Raw genomic sequence first — 19533 nt, 5'->3', positions numbered from 1 at the left:
TCCTCCTTTGTACTTTAAATCATCTCTAGATTACTTATAATACTTAATACAAAGTATATGCTATGTAAATAGTTGCCAGTGTGTGGCAAATTCAAGTTTTGCTTTTGGGAACATTCTGGAATTTTTTTTCCCCAAATATTTTCAGTCTGTGGTTGGTGGAATTGGCAGGTGCAGAACCTTCAGACGTGAAGGGCCAACCCTACTTCCTATGTTCTGTCACTGATCATTGGGTAGCTGACACTCCTCGTAACAAAGCTGGTGCAGCAGGCATCAGAAACACAGCTCAGCAGAGATGGGGAATGTGAAGGGTGATAAAGAAACCGGAGAGTGGAAAACAACAATAGAAAAAAGACATTTTTGTCTCTTTTCCTTCTAAAGACACTTCATTTCTCTTGTTTTGTTGCATTTCATAAAAATGCCTTTTATTCATGCTTGTGGTGCAATTTGCTTCAAGACTGCTTTTTAAAAATTGCTTTTGATCCTTTCTCCTGTGATGATCATAATTACACTTTAGCAATCATGTGGTAATTACACATTGATGTAAGAAGCAAAGTTATGAAAACGTGGGATGAATAGTATGGTATAATGAAAAAATAATATTTGGTCTTTGTCAATAGTTCCTGACACAGAGCTTCAAAAACTCTTGGAATGTCTTAAGTGATAGGAGTGTCTTTTGTTATTCATACCTTTCAACCATACCTGATTGTGTGTTAACAAGGCAGCTCATGGAGGGGCCCCTAGACAGCTTCAGGATGAAGGCTGTTTGCCAGAAAAAGCAGCAACAGAGTTAGAAGATTGAAACTTTCAGTACCTCCTCACCTCCCTGGAGATTGAGTTTAATCATGTGGTTATTAATTTAATTAATCATGCCTACATCATGAAGCATTGATAAAAACTCTGAAGAATGAGGCTTCAAGAGCTTCCTGATAGGTGAGCATTTTGATGTACTGGGGGTGATGCCCTCAGATTCTATGGAGACAGACACTCCTGTGCTCAGGACCCTTCCTTACTCATCCTGTGTACCTTTTCAATCTGCTGTTCATTTGCATTCTTTATATTAAGATCATAGCCATTAAGTATAGCACTTTCATGAGTTCTGTGAGCATTCTGGAAAACTATTAAAACCAAGGGGGTTACAGGAAGCCCCAGATTTGCAGCTGGATGGACAAGAAGTGCTGTTGGCTTGAAGACATAAAGGACTTGCAGAGCAGTCTTGTGGGACTGAGCCCTGTAACCTGTGGGGTCTGAGCCAAGTCTGAATACTGTCAGAATTGAATTGTAGGACACCTTATTGGTGTTAGAGAATTAGTGTCAGAATATAAACAGTCCCGTCCATAAATCATATATTGCTATGTAGTCAATGGTGGAGCAAAATAATACACACTGGAGATATATTCTGGGAGAAATAGGCAAGAATATCAGTTACTTTTTAACATATTCTTCCTACTAAAGCCAGAAGGCACAATGTTACATATTGTCAATTTAAATTCAAGACAGGAAATATTTTCTGAGCACCTACTGTGAGCCATATGCCTTCCTCAATGCTAGAAGTTATGAATTGAATAAAACACATAGAATTTGTAATTTGATGGGAGACAGATATAGAGGAACAAACAAAAACACATCTCCATATTCTCTTTTTTCCTGTCCAAACAAGTTGGACTACTTCTTATTCATAAGCCAAGTGCTGGAATGGCTGAGTGGGAGTTTAGTGCTATCTTCCTGATTTATTAAGAAAATTTCTTATCCAGTGTTTTAAAAAATATCTACCTTCCCCCCATATTGGTCCAGAAATAATTTGAGAATACTAATTAATTTCCATTGCTTTTAAATGTAATAAAGGACTGTCTGATCTACTCTAGAGGAGTGATCGTATGTAATTTATATGGATAACCATTTTAATGTACAAATGTATCAATTGAATGTGCATAGAGTTATCCAGTGGTTAGGACCTGGCGCTTTCACTGCCAGGATCTGGATTCGATCCCTGGTCAGGGAAGTAATATCCCATAAGCCGTGCAGCAGGGCCAAAAGAAAGGATAAAAAAAAAAAAGTGTGCATAGCATTGTGATTTCCCACAATAGGTTCAAAATTGCCATAGACTGAATGTTTGTGTCCCCCCCAAAATTCACATATTTAATCCTTCAACATCCTTTCTTTATATCTGAACCCATATGTTTTTCAGAAGCTTCTAGTTTGCCGAATTTCTCAATTCTCGGAAGCATCAGGGCCTTCGTGGGAGAACAGGGTGCAGGCAGCCATCCGTGTGTATTGTTTGTAAAGCACGTATTTCTAACTTACAAGTGGCAAGTGGTTGAAGTCCTAGTTTACTCATCACCCCTAGTGTATGGCTATTGTCTCTGTATAATTACTAGGAGCTCCTTTCAAGATGTCCTGATTTGGACAATAAACTACATAATCACCCTATTTATAAGGCAAGGGCCACTTGTATTTTAGTGTAGGAGGATAATAACTTTGCCAAGAAGACCTTGCATTCCTCTCTGAAATAAAGAAGATGGTCCCACACACCCCAAACTTCCTCGGCATGAACTTGCCTTGGGTTAACTCAAGGGTGTTTTAGGACATGGGCCTGAGTTAGCCTTAGTCCTCATAAACAAGGTGAACTCCTTGTGTCCATCAAATGCACCCCCTCTAAGCTGCCACTCAGACTAGAACAGACGTGTGCGTGCTTGTGCCTGTGTGTGGGTGTGGTAGGAATCTACTCTTTCCAGTAAGAAGAATAGTGGACATGCAGAGAGAAATGCTCTTTACTACCAGAATTGCCTCCTGTTTGCAAAATAAAGAGAGGAGAAATGAAAGAGAGAGAGAGATGGTTGAAAGCCACCAATGGCCCAGGGTCTTCTCTCTCCCCGGTTCCCAAGCACACACTTCAGTGAGAGGCTCTGATTGGAAACCTGTTCTGGAAGAGACAGCCCATCTCAGAGCCGCTGTACAGAGCCCCTGTGATGGGGTAGCTTCTGTAGAGACAAGTCTCTTTCCTAGGAAAACTCTGTAAGCAGGATACGCAAAACCCTAGAAACTCATTGAAGGCTTTTGTATTTTTTTTAAAATAAATAAATTTATTTATTTATTTATTTATTTATTTATTTATTTTATTGGCTGTGTTGGGTCTTCGTTGCTGCACACGGGCTTTCTCTAGTTACGGCGAATGGGGGCTATTCTTCCTTGTGGTGTGCGGGCTTCTCATTGCAGTGGCCTCTCTTGGTGCAGAGCATGGTCTCCAGGTACATGGGCTTCTCTAGTTGCGGCACATGGGCTCAATAGTTGTGGCTCATGGGCTCTAGAGCACAGGCTCAATAGTTGTGGCGCACGGGCTTAGTTGCTCCGCGGCATGTGGGATCTTCCTGGGGCAGAGATCGAACCCGTGTCCCCTGCAATGGCAGGCGGATTCTTACCCACTGTGCCACCTAGGAAGTCCAAGGCTTTTGTATTTTAATATAAGGATTTTCTGTACTTGAATTCGAAAGGCCACTCCCTGGGCAAGCAGCTTTGTGAGAGGAAAGGCAGAGTTAGTTTGCCCAGGACCTGAGAATTTGTAAGTAAGATTTGAGGGCTGTTGGTGAACTAGGGTAGGGATGGGAAGAAAGCAGGAGGAAAAGAGGGGGGGGGGAGAAAAAGAAGATGTTGTGTCAAACAATGTAAAGGAGGTCAAGTAGGATGAATGGTGAGAAAACCACTAAACTTGGGGATTACAGTGTTACTGTGTGCTGGGTCCGGGCGGGAGAATGGAGGTGTGTAAAAGAATTGTAGTTGAGAAAGTTCGGATAGAAACCATTAACATATGTGAATAAAATTCTTGATTTTTTTCACCTCCCATACTGTTCTGCTAAGTCCAACAATTTTATCATCTTATTCCATATGGTATTGGATGGACACAGTTTAAAGAAAACACAATTTCTGCCAAAAACAAATTCCTTCTTCCAACAAAAGCATATGTCCATGGTAGCAAACTAAGTGGAAGGGGTAGGTAAAACCAAGGGTATTAAAGTGTCTGGGATCTTTGAATACTGACTTGGATTTCTCAGATTTCTTTTAGGTGTTTTTAGATAAGTGGTTGTTAGGAAAACACAAAATCATCACTGACACTTCAATTGAATCCAGAATTCTACTAAGGAAGGAAATATGTCTGAAAGAAAGGTACTATAGTATATGTTTGTACTAGAAGAAATCATAGAAATACTTATTATTGTATTTTGTAAAACACAATAGTCAAAAGAAATACTAAAGTCGGAAAACTTTACATAACACAAACATTGCAGTTTTTTTCTCTCTTCAAACCTCCATTAAAGAACTGACGTGAGAAGAGAGGGGTGTTGAGTGAACCTCAGATTGTTTGTTTCTTGCCTCTTCATATAAATGTTATAAACTTTATGCAACAAATTTTCATTAGATGTAGGCATCTACTCTAGAAGGGAAAGATTTGTTCATTTGTTCAATGCACTTACATTGACCACGTGCCAGGCACTGTGTTAGGCACTGTTTTGAAACAGAAAGTGAAAGCATGGTCTCTGTCCTCCTGGGACTCACCCATTTACCGCAGACCAACAGTTAACTAATAAAACATAAACGAGGAATTACAGATTTCAGAAGAGCTGTGAAAGTCATAACAGGGTTATATTCACAAGTCACTGGGAAACACCTACTTTAAATAAGGTGATAAAGAAAGATCTCTTTGGGGAGGTAATATATGAGCTGTAATGATAATACCAGACCAGCCCAGTCAAAACTTGCAAGCATCGGTACAGGAAGAAAGCAATCCATATCAAGTCCACAAGGTGATACGGCATTTGATGTGTTCAAAGAATTACTAATAATAGAAGATAGTATTTAAGTGCTTAGTATATATAATACTTTTAGATGTCTTATCTTGTTTATTTATTATAATGACAATGCAATGTCATCATCAATATGAACCCCATTTCACAGGTGATGATATGGAGGAACAAGGAGCTTAAGTAGCTTGTTCAAGGTTGTCCAACCGGAAGTGGCCACACTTGACTGGACGCCTTGTGTGTTTCTAGAATCCAAGCTCCAAACCACTGTGTGTTGTACTGTCTGTTGGATCCATATTTTTAGCAATTGGACATTTCTACTAACCTTGAAACTCACGTCCAAATTAACTTATAATCTTCTCTTCTTCCACATTTCCTTTCATATAGAAGGGCCCCATTTTCCACCCAGTTATCTGCAAATTTGGGTATCATCCTTGTCTTCTCTTTACTACCCAATTCAGTCAAAAATTCCCTCAAATTTAATGTCTGATGTCTAAATATACATAAAGAAGATCTGTTTCTGTAAACCTTCATTTCTCACTAGAATTTCTGCCGTAACACCCTTGTTTAACTTGCTTGGTCTCCTGTGCCACCTCTCCATTCCCAGTCCATTTTCCATATTGTCATCAGAATAACCATTCTAGAAATATGGTCATATCACTCCTCCTCTTAAAAATACATTAGTTTTTTTCTCACTGCAATTAAGATACAATTCAAAATCGTTAACATGGTTTCAGAATGGGTTCATCGTATGTCCTGTTTTCCCTGGGACTGTCCCAATTTACACCATTGTTTTTCAGGGTAATTCTTGATAGCATCCCTTTCCCTCTCAAGTGTCCTGGAACTTTAACATCTAATTCCTGGTTCCTGTTCCAGTCTCGCTTCTGACCTCATCCTGCCCGTACTCTCACACTCAATGCGGTATTCCAACAGAACTGTTTATAGTTTCTCAAGTCTTTTAAGCTTTATTCCTCCCAGCTTCCAGCATAGGCTGGATCTTCTGCTTATAACTTTCTACTCATCACCTGCCCTTCCCAAATTTAATGGCTAATTTCTACTCATATTTTGGGTATCAACTTAGACATCACTTCCAATTCAGCCTCTCGACTTTTCCACCAGAAGACTGAGGTAGAAGCCCTTCCTACGTGCTACCCTAGCATCTACCCCTGTTTTGTTACATGTACTCATCCCTGTGTTTTGCTTATTTGTTATTGGTATCACTCAGTTTGTGAGTGCTTGTAGGCAAGGAAAGTATCCACCTTTGTTTACTAGTGCCTGGCCCATAGTCAATACATAATAATTCTGTGTTATCAGAATTTATGAGTTCTATATAGGAATTCTGTATGCCTAGCACTAAGGATAATGCCCTGTGTAGAGTAGGCTTGTCAACACATATTTGTTATTTGTTAACTGACTAAGTTAGTAAATAAATGAATGCGTTAGTATTTGATCTGAACCTTTAATAATGAATGATTTATAAAATGATACTTATCAATAGGATTCAGATGTGTGGAGATAGGAAGAGAGTAATTTCCTTCAGGGTAAGCCCTGAATGCAAAAGAATATTTCTGTATTTAGAAAATACAGTGTATTCACTGGGAATGTAACTGAACCAAAGTGTTTTAAATAAATTAAATGTGCTATATATAATGTAATTTAATTGAGGTATCTATGTAAATGTAGGTATATAATAAAAGAGAATATTTGAAATCTTGGTTAAACCGTTATTAAATTTAGAGGATAATCCCCTGGGTTTAGGAAATGTATCTTCTCCATCAGTAAATCATTGAGCGGGGATAACCTGAGTGAAAGAAACCACTATATGCTACAAACCTCACCCTGCCTCTGATCCACTGAGCTGGTCGTACACACAAGACTGTCAGGACATTCTCAGGACAAACTCTTTTCATGAAGATATGTTGCTTTTTCACAGAAGTCCTGCTTTTGTGTTCTCTAAGCATGTATTCTTCAAGAAAGTCTGAGTCTTAGGGTAAACTGATCTGAGATTTATGAACAGAAAGTTCTGTTATTGGAATTGTTTGTATATGATTTGGCAGTGTCATTGTTGGATGACTTGGAATTATAGACGACTAGAGGTTGGTAAATTGATAGTAGATTTAAATGCCAGCAAGTATTGTAGCAGTGGGATGCAAAGAAAGAACAATTCTAAGATAATCCTAAGGATAAATGATGGAGCTTGGAATTTTAATGGATGGATTGGGGAGAGGGATGTGGAGATGGTGGTCAGACAGTCTCTGATTGACTAGTTAGTACCTTTGATTGACTAGTTAGAGGATTATTCAGCATGGTAAGAAATTCATTTTAGTAAAGCATGAGGTTAAGTTTACGGAAAGATATTAAGATTGATAGTTATAACTGAACTTTGGGAAAGATGTGAATGCTAACGTATCAGTTTAAAAGTCCTAAGATGAGATATTTAAAGCCAAAGAATAGATGGTTACACACTGAGAGAGAAGAGGAGAGGAGAAGCTGGAGTTGGAATCATGTTCTATTCACTGAATTATGGCTTTTCTCAGTTTTCCTCCTACTTGATGTTTGAACAGTGTTTGAGACCACGTTTTGCTCTGCACTTGGAATGTGCTCAGTGTGTCCGGATCCTCTGATCTCCATCTGTGTGGTCACTGTGCACTGCCTCCCTCCCTCTCACCTACCCCAGCCTCACATACAGTCACCTTGGGAAGACTCTCCTGTGCCTCTCCATCACCATCTCCACCTGATCACCACGATTCTCTGAGTCCAAACATGAACAAATCAATTCCCTATCTAGTTCTACTGCAGCTAAGTCTGCATCGAAGGAAAAAAAAAGAAGAACAAAAACTGATTTAAAAAATTTAAGGGATGACTAAACATGCAAAAGCATAAAAGTGTGCGTTGCCATTTGTCCCATGCTTCTTGGTAGCTAGAGGAGTAAACAATGAAGAGAGAAAATGGTCCTTGTCTCAGAAGATCCCAGTCAGATAACAGAGATCAGCCATCAAGTTCTGGGAAAGAAGACTCTGAATGAGCCGTGTGCAGTTCCTGGCAATCTTGCTCTTTCCCACCTAAACTTGTGCCATATGCTGGACTTTAGATTCTTAGGGTCTCGGCACTTAGTCTGCTGACTTGCTTTAACTTGGGCTTAAGATCTATGGTTTTGGCACACCTTAAAAACCAGATGTAGGGGCTTGCCTGGTGGCGCAGTGGTTAAGAATCCTCCTGCCAGTGCAGGGGACACAGGTTTGATCCCTGGGTGAAGATCCCACGTGCCACAGAGCAACTAAGCCCGTGCGCCACAGCTACTGAGCCTTCTTTCTAGAGCCCGTGAGCCACAACTATTGAGCCCACATGCCACAACTACTGAAGCTCATGTGCCTAGAGCCCGTGCTCTGCAACAAGAGAAGCCACCGCAATGAGAAACCCATGCAACACAATGAAGTGTAGCACCCCCCGTTCACCACCGCTAGAGAAAGCCCGGGTGCAGGAACAAAGGCCCAAAGCAACCAATAAATAAATAAATATTAAAAAAAAAAAACCAACCAAATGTGGCCCCAAATTCACAGGAAAACCTACCTATGCATGTAATAAGACAGCTCATTTCCGGCATCTCCAAACCACCTACATAATTCAAATGAAGCATTTTTGACACCGAGGCTAATAAATCAGACTGCATTGTGATGTAATGCACACGGGCACCAAGGGGGCTCCACTCGCCTGTCCTTCCTTCTCCCTACGTCTCAAGCGAGGATGTCCTCATAGCCTGGGTGGCCCTAGGAGTGCTGGAATAACTCCTCATGCTCCCGAAGGGTTTGATGCTGAGCCCCAGCCTTACCCGTCTGCCCAGGGGTCCAGTCACTCTAGCGCCATCATGACAACAAGAGCAGCAGGAGCCCCTGCTCATCTCCAAGACCCCTCCCTTCAGCAATACTGCCTCCCATTCATTCTTAAAAAGGGGACCTGGAGATGTCCCTTCCCTCAAGACCTCCCAAATTTGCTACATTCGAGACTGGGGGTTCTTCCCATCGCCTCAGAGAGTGAGGGCTGATGTTTTTATATGCTTAGCTGTGTCTTGTTTTTCTTGTTAAATGCAAGTTGGCAACGAAAGAAACGAGCATTTCTGAGGTTACTACTTAAGTTCAAGGTTAAGTTTTATTCTTAAGAAATTCCTTCCAGTCTTACACAAACATTTGCTCTTAGGCCTTCATTTATTAACAGGCAATAATAGCAACAGAATTTTTCAGAAGAAACCCTCATACACTGTAACACACACACACACTTTTTTTGTCACTTACAGAAGCCTAGCTGCTGACTGGTATGGCTGGCACACCTTTAAAGGCAGATGGACAAATTAAAACTCAAATGACAGGACTAACTTGGTGGCACAGTAGTTAAGAATCGCCTGCCAATGCAGGGGACACGGGTTTGATTCCTGGTCCGGGAAGATCCTACATGCTGCAGAGCAACTAAGCCCGTGCACCACAACTACTGAGCCTGTACTGTAGAGCCCGTGAGCCACAACTATTGAGCCTGTACTGTAGAGCCCGTGAGCCACAACTATTGAGCCAGTGTGCTGCAACTACTGAAGCCTGTGTGCCTAGAGCCTATGCTCCGCAACAAGAGAAGCCACCGCAATGAGAAGCCCATGCACAGCAACAAAGAGTAGCCTCCACTCGCCGCAACTAGAGAAAGCCCGTGCACAGCAGTGAAGACCCAATACAGCCAATAAATTAATTATTTAATTAATTAAATTTAAAAAATAAAATAAAAAATAAAACTCAAATGACAGAACGCTGGAAACCGCTGGCTATGATTGCTCCTACTTGCCTATGTTTTTTGTGCTCACATATAAGAATATTCAAAAGCAAATATTCTAGATGTTAGGGTACGTTATGTGGCTTTAGGTTTTTTTTAATATTTGATGAAATAATTTTATTGTGTTTGTTCCTTTTATTAATGTCGCTTCAAATCCTGTTCATAAATATGTATGAAGAGTAAATAAATGTATGAAAGGATTAAGCTTTCTTAATCATTCGATATTTTAATTAAGAAAACGGTTATGCAAAGTAAAGGGACATTAAAAATACAATTAAAAGTGAAGTTATGACACATTCATAGCTAAGAACCACATGATAAAAATGGCTTTCTTTACATATGTTAGGAGAATTTAATGAAGCAGGAAAACGTAAAATAGAGAAGGCTCACAAGTTTTTCTTTTTCAAATTTCTGAACAGAAAGAAAGAGAGCGAGGTTCTAATTTGGCCTTTATGTTCCGACTGCCTTTTGCTGCCGGGAGGGTGTTCAGTATCAGCATGTTGGACACGCTTCTTTACCAGGTATGCAGTGTTTCCCGTTTCTCTCTAAAATGTTTATTTTCTATTTTGTTTAGATTCTATCGGACGCTTAATACAACTAGTGTTTCTCATGCAGCTGTTAACGTAAAATTGGCTCTTGCAGTAATCCAGTATTTTATTTCATGTGTTTAATGACATAAATGTGCCTGTGAAACACTTTGTAAGAAAAAAAATATTTTTCAGAATAATCTATGACATGACATTAGGCATTCTTTGACACCAGTGTCCTACAATGTTTAATGTGACATTTTAATACATTTTGCATATTCCTTTAAGCATATTACTAGACAATAAATAAAAGCTAAGAAAGAGTTGTTAGGTTAAAAAAAAGACAGCTTTCTTTCTAATACACGTTTTTAAAAAGATACCAAATAATGCCCATAAACTGATAAACCAAGAACATTTTAAACATCTGCTAATTATTGCCTACTTTAGAAAAAATGTAAGGAAGATTTTACAACTGCTAAGAACCAGTCAGTTTGTTCCTGAATGCCGAAGTTTGACATTGTCATTTTATCATAGCTAAGTTCACAGAGATTTTATTTTACAGAAATATATTTTAATCTTTTTTTAACTCTGCCAGAAACTGAGTGGCAGCAAATATTTCATATTCTCTAATTCAAGTAGTCAGATAATTTCTAAATATATCCATTAAGAGAAAAAAATTCATAGGGCTTTACGTTATTTGATAACTTTAATCTCATATTAAGCATTCAAGTATTTCATTGTGTTTTTTGATCATGTATTTTATGTACCCTCTTCCCCCATGCTTGACTGAATAAACTAATCCAAAGAGAATTGCAGCTTTTCTGCTGGCCTCTGGGCTAATTATGCCCGTGACTGTGCCTCTAGCAGTGTTACAAACATCTGCTTCTGCCAGACGGGTGCAGGAACAACTCAGCAAAGAACCATACACACTCCTGTTCTCCTGAAAGTTTCCAGACACATTATCTGGGCGCTTCCGAAGCCAGGCTTCCACCCCAGACCCCCTTACCAGGCACACGTAATTCTGATCTCTCAAAGAGGGCGTTCCCGAGGAGGAATTGTTTGAAGAGCAGTGTTGAATCTGAGGGGATTTATATCAATAGCAGTCAAATCCTTGATGTCACTATGCACCAGTGGTTTTCAGATATTTTAGCCACAGTGTCTTATGTTTAAATTAAATCTCTTGGGAAAGTTTTAAGTATATAAACTAAGGAGAAGGAAAACCATTCTGTAGAATTGGAGAGCAGTAGTTATTTCTTTCCTTTTATTTTTGTTTCACATTTTGGTACCCATAGAAATACAGGAAATTGTATTTTTTCTGAAGCTAGCTTCTGCAGAAAGAATGAACTAGAATAATAATTTTCAAAGTAGTAATTGCCCATTTACCTTCTGATGTCAAATGAGATATTTTAATGGCATGTTTCTCAAATAGGTAAAGAGCACTTATTTATGGTTAAAAAAGATTAGAAATTTAAAACATTTTATTCTCTAAAATTATATAATATGTATCCTTTTATTCTTAAAATATAGTTATACAATCTAATTGTTTTGGTTAATGATTTAAACCCATCTACTTAAAGGTAGATACTTATATATTCAAGAACTGTTATTGATGACTACAATTGTATAGTGATTTACTATTTTTTAAAAAAACTTTCATTGAGATATAACTGACATACAATAAACTACATGTATTTAAAGTGTACAATTTGATATTTTTTTCCTCATTAGTAATGTATATATGGCAATCCCAATCTCCCAGTTCATCCCACCCCAACCCCCCTGCCCCTGCTTTCCCCACTTGGTGTCCATATTTTTGTTCTCTACGTCTGTGTCTCTATTTCTGCCTTGCAAACCGATGGATCTGTACCATTTTTCTAGATTCCACATATATACGTTACTATAAGATATTTGTTTTTCTCTTTCTGACTAACCTCCCTCTGAATGAGAGTCTCTACGTCCGTCCATGTCTCTACAAATGTCCCAATTTCAATTTCATTCCATTTATAATATACCATTGTATATATGTACCACCTCTTTATCCATTTATCTGTTGATGGACATTTAATTGCTTCCATGACCTGGCTATTGTAAATAGTGCTGCAATTAACATTGGGATGCGTGTGTCTTTTTGAATTATGGTTTTCTTTGGGGTGATTTACTATTAATATAATTCTATTCTAGACATCATTTTATTTCCTTTTCCAAGGAAAACTGTAATACAGGCAGTATTATCAGTCATAATATATGGATGAGACAAGGGCTCAGGAAGGTCAACGACTCAGTGTTTAGTGGGAATCCTCATTAAATTAATCCCAACACTTTTCCTGTAGTAAATGACTCTGCATCTGTATAATGCTTGAGTTTCTTATGCTCCTTTTTTTTTAACGTAATGGAAAGTTGTTTTGCTTATGTGTTTGTTTTTGCTATATTCCACTTGAAACACAGATCACTTTCATATTTTTAATCATTTTAATTAATTCTCATCTCTGTAGATCTGGAAAAACAGTTATTAAAAAATTATTACCTATTTTTAGTTTTTTAAGGAACCTCCATACTGTCTTCCATAGTGGCTGTACCAATTTACATTCCCACCAACAGTGCAGGAGGGTTCCCTTTCCATATGACCCAGCAATCCCACTACTGGGCATATACCCTGACAAAACCATAATCCAAAAAGAAACATGTACCACAATGTTCATTGCAGCACTATTTACAATAGCCAGGACATGGAAGCAAACTAAATGCCCATCAACAGATGAATGGATAAAGAAGATGGGGCACATATATTAATGGAATATTACTCAGCCATAAAAAGGAATGAACCTGAGTTATTTGTAGTGAGGTGGGTGGACCTAGAGTCTGTCATACAGAGTGAAATAAGCCAGAAAGAGAAAAACAAATACAGTATGCTAAATCATACATATGGAACCTAAAAAAACGGTACAGATGAACCCAGTGACAGGGCAAGAATAAAGATGCAGATGTAGAGAATGGAATTGAGGACATAGTGGGGGGGGTGGCACGAAGGGGAAGCTGGGACAAAGTGAGAGAATAGCATTGACATATATACACTACCAAATGTAAAATAGATAGTTAGTGAGAAGCTGCTGCATAACTCAGGGAGATCAACTCGATGATGGGTGATGACTTAGAGGGCTGGGATAGGGAAGGTGGGAAGGAGTCACGGGAGGGAGGGGATATGGGGATATTTGTATAAATACAGCTGATTCACTTTGTTGTACCGCAAAAACTGGCACAACAGTGTAAGGCAATATTCCAACAAAGAGCTTAAAAAAAAATTACCCAAAATAAAATTAAATAAATACTAAGCGAAACTGAAAAATCTTCTATGATTGAATCACATAAGATTTAATGCATGTGTTTTGTGATATTAAATGGGACTGTCCACATTTTTGGCTCTCAGCTAACTCTGGTCTGTGCCCTGATGAAGTTACAGGACAGATGACCTCTGGATGAAGAATGTGTTAGTGAAGAATACAGTAAACATTAGCTATATTACCACATCTGCCTCTAAAATACTGTAAATAATCATTTGCCAAATCTTCAGTTTACTTTCTCTTCCATGAGTGTTTTCTAGTTTTCTTTTTGGAAAATAATAGTTTTAAGTGCCCAATAATTCGTTTAAAATTTTTCTTTAGCACACAGTGAGTTACAAATGAAATTGAATGATGCTAACAGGGGTGCATGTCAGAGCTGTTCTTGGTGGCCCCAATGAGTTCATGTCCTAATTACTAGGAGACTATATACCTTGAAAACCGAAGTGCCATTTAAATAAATGGAATGGACATGTTTCCTTATGTTTTTTTTTATATGTAAAGGTTAATTTTCTGAAACTAGCTGTTGGTAAAATAAATCAGCAAACAACAAAGTAGTTTAGTGGATTTACTTAAAAGATGTTATAAAAACAAATGATTTTATAATTTTTTAAGTCTTTGCTATTCAAAATAATTAGATGATTTTTTATTGAAGTCTAGTTGATTTACAATGTTGTGCTAATGTCTGCTGTACAACAAAGTGACTCAGTTGTACACATATACACACTTTTTTTAAGAACTTTTATTGAGATAGAGTTAACAGACAATAAACAGCATATATTTAGATATATGCTATACAATTTGGTATCCCAATCTCCCAATTCATTTCCTCCCAGCGCTCCCTGCTTTCCCCACTTGGTGTCCATGTGTTTGTTCTCTACATCTGTGTCGCTATTTCTGCCTTGCATTTCCTCTTTCATAGTTGTTAGCATTTGCCTTATGTATTGAGGTACTCCTACATTGGGTGCATATATATTTATAATTGTTATCTACTCTTCTTGGATGGATCCCTTGATCTTTATGTAGTGTCCTTGCTTGTCTCTTGAAACATTTTTTATTTTAAAGTCTATTTTATCTGATATGAGTATCGCTACTCCAGCTTTCTTTTGATTTTCATTTGCATAGAATATCTTTTTCCATCTCCTCACTTTCAGTCTGTATGTGTCCCTAGGTCTGAAGTGGGCCACTTGGAAACAGCATATATATGGGTCTTGTTTTTGTATCCATTCAGCCAGCCTGTGTCTTTTGGTTGGTGCATTTAGTCCATTTACATTCAAGGCCATTATCAATATGTATGTTCCTATTACCATTTTCTTAATTGTTTTGTTTTTGTTTTTGTAGGTCCTTTTCTTCTCTTATGTTTCCCACTTAGAGAAGTTCCTTTAGCATTTATTGTAGGGCTGGTTTAGTGGTGCTGAATTCTCTTAGCAGTTGCTTTTCTGTAAAGCTTTTGATTTCTCCATCGAATCTGAATGAGATCCTTGCTGGGTAGAGTATTCTTGGTTGTAGATTCTTCCCTTTCATCACTTGAAATATATCGTGCCACTCCCTTTTGGCTTGCAGAGTTTCTGCTGAGAAATCAGCTGTTAACCTTATGGGAGTTCCCATGTATGTTATTTGTCGTTTTTCCCTTGTTGCTTTTAATAACATTTCTCTGTCTTTAATTTTTGTCAGTTTGACTACTATATGTCTTGGCATGTTTCTCCTTGGATTTATCTTGCCTGGGACTCTCTGCACTTCCTGGACAAGGGTAGCTGTTTCCTTTCCCATGTTATGGAAGTTTTCAACTATAATCTCTTCCAATATTTTCTTGGGTCCTTTCTCTCTCTCCTCCTTCTTGGACCCCTATAATGCAAATGTTGGTGCATTTAACATTGTCCCAGAGGTCTCTTAGGCTGTCTTCAGTTCTTTTCATTCTTTTTTCTTTATTCTTTTCCACATCAGTGATTATCACCATTATGTCTTCCACGTCACTTATTCACCTTTCTGCCTCAGTTAATCTGCTATTGGTTCCTTCTAGTGTATTTTTCATTTCAGTTATTGTGTTGCATCTCTCTGTTTGTTTGCTCTTTAATTCTTCTAGGTCTTTGGTAAACTTTTCAATCTTCATCCAGTCTTTTTTCAAATTCCTGGATCATCTTCACCATTATTATTCTGAATTCTTTTTCCGGAAGAGTGCCTATCTCCTCTTCATTTAGTTATTTTCCTGGGGTTTTATCCTGTCCCTTCATCTGGTACAAAGTCCTCTGCTTTTTCATTTTCTCTATCTTTCTGTGGCTGTGGTTTTCAGTTCCACAAGATGAAATACTGCTGATATTGCTTGATACTGCTGTCTGCTCTCTTGTGGAGGAAGCTATCTAGGACTCTCTTGCATGCTTCCTGATGGGAGGGACTGATGGTGGGTAGGGCTGTGTGGATGGAACTCAGTAAGTCTTTAATCTGATTTGGCGGGCAGAGCTCAATAAAACTTTAATCTGCTTGTCTGCCAATGGGTGGGGTTGTGTTACCACCCTGTTGCTTGTTTGGCCTGAGGCTACCTAGCACTGGAAACTATGGGCTCTTTGATGGGGCTAATGGCAGACTCTGGGAGGGCTTAAGCCCATGAGCACTTCCCAGAACCCCTGCCACCAGTGTCCCTGTCTCCTTGGTGAGCCACAGGTGCCCCCCACCTCTGCAGGCAACCCTTCAACACCAGCAGGTAGGTCTGCTTCAGTCTCCTATGGAATCACTGCTCCCTCCCCATGGGTCCTGGTGAGCACACTTTTTTGTGTGCCCTCCAAGAATGGAGTCTCTGTTTCCCCCAGTCCTGTGGAGGTCCTGTAATCAAATCCCGCTGGCTTTCAAATTCTGATTCTCTGGGGATTCTTCCTCCCCTTACTGGACTCCCAGGTTGGGGAGCCTGACGTGGAGCTCAGTATCCTCACTTTAGTGGGTGGACTTCTGCAGTATAACTGTTCTCCAGTTTGTGAGTCACTCACCCAGCATTTATGTGATTTGATTTTAACATGATTGCGCCCCCCCCCCCCACCATCTCATTGTGGCTTCTCCTTTGTCTCTGGATGTGGGGTGTCTTTTTTGGTGAGTTCCAGTGTCTTTCTGTCAATGATTGTTCAGCAATTAGTTGTAATTCTGGTGCTCTTGCAAGAGGAAGTGAGCACACGTCCTCCTACTCTGCCATCTTGATCCTGTCTCTTATACATTCTTTTTTTATATTCTTTTCCATTATGGTTTATCCCAAGAGATTGGGTATCATTCCCTTAGCTTTACAATAGCACCTTATTGTTTATCCATTCTAAATGTAATAGTTTGCTTCTACTAACTCCAAACTCCCAGTCCATCCCTCCCCCTTGGCAACCACAAGTCTATTCTCTAGGTCTGTGAGTCTGTTTCTGTTTTATAGATAGGTTCATTTGTGCCATATTTTAGATTTCACATATAAGTGATGCCATATGGTATTTGTCTTTCTCTTTCTGACTTACTTTACTCAGTATGATAATCTCTAGATGAATGGATAAAGAAGATGTGGTACATATATACAATGGAATACTACTCAGCCATAAAAAAGAACAAAATAATGCTGTTTGCAGCAACAGGGATGCAAAATACCTAGATGATTATTTAAATGTTTCACTAGTAAACACCTGAAGATCAAACTCAAGTCAGTCATTTCATACAATTTATGAAGTAATTGTAACATGCATGGTGAAATTTGCTTGTATGGGTTGAAAGATTTTCTTTTCACTCAGAGCTAAAAATAAACTGAAGAAATTGGAAGAAGTTTAAGTTAATTAACTAATGAGTAGTGTTCTAACACCATGTCAAATATATCATATATGTTAGCAAATAAAATAGCCATAAAATAAATATGATGATATTTAGTCCTAACCTATTAATTCACTAATATTTATATTTATTTAAATATTATATAGAAATATATTCTACTATCATAAAGTTTAATCCTAACACCCTCCCCCAAAAAAAACAAAATAAAAACTGGTTGAAATACCTCATTGTAAATTTTCGTCATTCCAAATTTTTAAAAATAGTCTCTATTTTATTTCAGCTTATAGTTTTTTTGTTATTAAATATCTAAAAATGTTTTCATCATGTCCAATAGCATGCACAAAATTTAAGTGTGTCTGGATATTCTAGAAAATAATCATTTCCCATATTTCTTTAAGAATAGCTTAACTGTACGTGTGTATTTAGCTGACAAGATAGATTTTTATTTCCTTTTTTATGGAGGCTTTATGATGTCTTACAAGAAATAAGCTTTAAGATGTGATAAGATGTTCATGCTCTAAGCTATTCTACGTATTTCATACACACAGCAAACACATATTTTGTTTATATTGCAGTCTTTTGTGAAAGACTATATGATTTCTATCACCAGACTTCTGTTGGGATTGGACACTACGCCGGGATCGGGGTTCCTTTGCTCTGTAAGTTACTAATCTCAGGAGCAGATTATTCTGACAGGCAGTTCTGAAATCTATCTATGATGTTCTTTGGCCAACTCTTCTATGTCATTATTTATTTTTCTAATATGTGCTCAAAGAGTAGCATCCTGGTTTTTTAATTCCTTAAAAAACATTATTTGAATTAATGATCCTGAAGATAGCCATTCTGTACAAAATTCAGAACAAAAATAACCCTGAAGATAGCCATTCTGTACAGAATTCTAGCAGGCATTTGAGACTGACAGTTTCTGACGTAGGATGCTATACTGCCAAGGAAAACAGTGATCATGCCATTTAACCTCTGTTTTATAGATAAGAATACTATGTTCAAGTGTTTTTCATGAAGTCACTTGCTAACAATTCAAATTCATGATTAGCAGAGAGGGAGCAGCACTCGTGCCTTCTGTCTGTGAGTCCTGTACGCCATACTATTACACATCTTCCTCAGTATGGGTGCTGGTAGTGCTTTGGATGGACACTTCGTTTCTGTGCTGGAGTGTCCTTTGCACCTCAAGATTTGTAGTATCAGCAGACCCTGTCCACTAAATTCCAGTAGCATCCTCTAGTTATTGCAACATTCAAATAAGTCTTTACAGATTTTCCAACAACTCCCAATCAATTACCAGTGATGTTGCCCACTGATACGGAAATAATACAATGCCACACTGAGGCAAATGGAGCGGTTGGTTTCTTAAGTTTGCGTGAACCCCAGGGATAAGGCTTGGATGGAATGCAATAAATAACTTTAATACATGGATGAGCTCTTATGAAATGTCTCTTTGAGATTTCAAAATATCAATAAAATCTACCTTTCAGGGAGTGAAAAATAACCATTGGGTTTTTTATTTCTTAAAAATTTGTTATGTAAATAATGCCTATGTGTTATAGATGAAAATCACCGAGGATGACTTATGGATACGGACTTATGCCAGACTTTATCAGAAGTTATGTTCTTCTACTGGAGATGTTCCCATTGGGATCTACAGGACTGAATCACAAAAACTTACTACATCTGAGGTTTGCAAATATCAAAATATTCGTGTCTTCACGTTTAATCCTAGTGAATACTGCCATTCCTAAACCTAGAAATTTATTTCTGAAATATGTCATTAAATTATGTAAATTATGTCAGGAATTTCATAAAATAATGTGGGCTAAAGGATATTCTAGAGTATGTGGACTTCGGGCTCTGAATGCCTTTTGTAGGTTTTCAGAAAGTAAGTTCATTCTAAGCAACCTTCTGACACATAAGAAAAGTTCTCAGGGCAAGCCATCTCGTTTTCTAATATAATCTTCAACTCCACATATTAGCATTTGGAAAGAAGGAAAACAAAGATAAGTTAGGAAGCATGAAACTCACGTTTTTCAAACTCTAGGTTGAGAACTACTTTGAAGCTAAGAAAAAACTCCAGGAGCAAGCCAGACCCTCCCTGAGGAAAGCTCAGTTAATTGTAAAAGCAAACTAGAGCCTATTAAAATGGAACAGAACTTCTGATGCCTGCATAAGACCGTAAACATATCCGCATTTTTACTTGGTCACACTATGTGGTTCTAAATTATATTTTATATTCTTGAAATATTTTTCTTCTTCGGATACCTCAAAGTTATT

The 19533-nt window shown here is 38.2% G+C and overlaps 1 protein-coding gene across 3 annotated transcripts in view; it reads left to right on the top strand.

Moving 5' to 3' along the window:
* The window catches only part of KCNT2 (potassium sodium-activated channel subfamily T member 2), a 371544-nt gene that overhangs the window by 311011 nt on the left and 41000 nt on the right, over nt 1-19533 (top strand). For all 3 annotated transcript variants that reach the window (XM_057729620.1, XM_057729619.1, XM_057729618.1), the window contains 3 exons: nt 10022-10123; nt 17823-17906; nt 18813-18941. In XM_057729620.1, coding sequence (XP_057585603.1) covers nt 10022-10123; nt 17823-17906; nt 18813-18941 — 315 coding nt within the window. The remainder of the gene's footprint in view (nt 1-10021; nt 10124-17822; nt 17907-18812; nt 18942-19533) is intronic.

This window comes from Hippopotamus amphibius, chromosome 3, assembly GCF_030028045.1.
Source record: "Hippopotamus amphibius kiboko isolate mHipAmp2 chromosome 3, mHipAmp2.hap2, whole genome shotgun sequence".
NCBI lineage: Eukaryota > Metazoa > Chordata > Mammalia > Artiodactyla > Hippopotamidae > Hippopotamus > Hippopotamus amphibius.
Note: the sequence above shows the minus strand (reverse complement) of the source record. Positions and strands in the feature narration are given on the sequence as shown.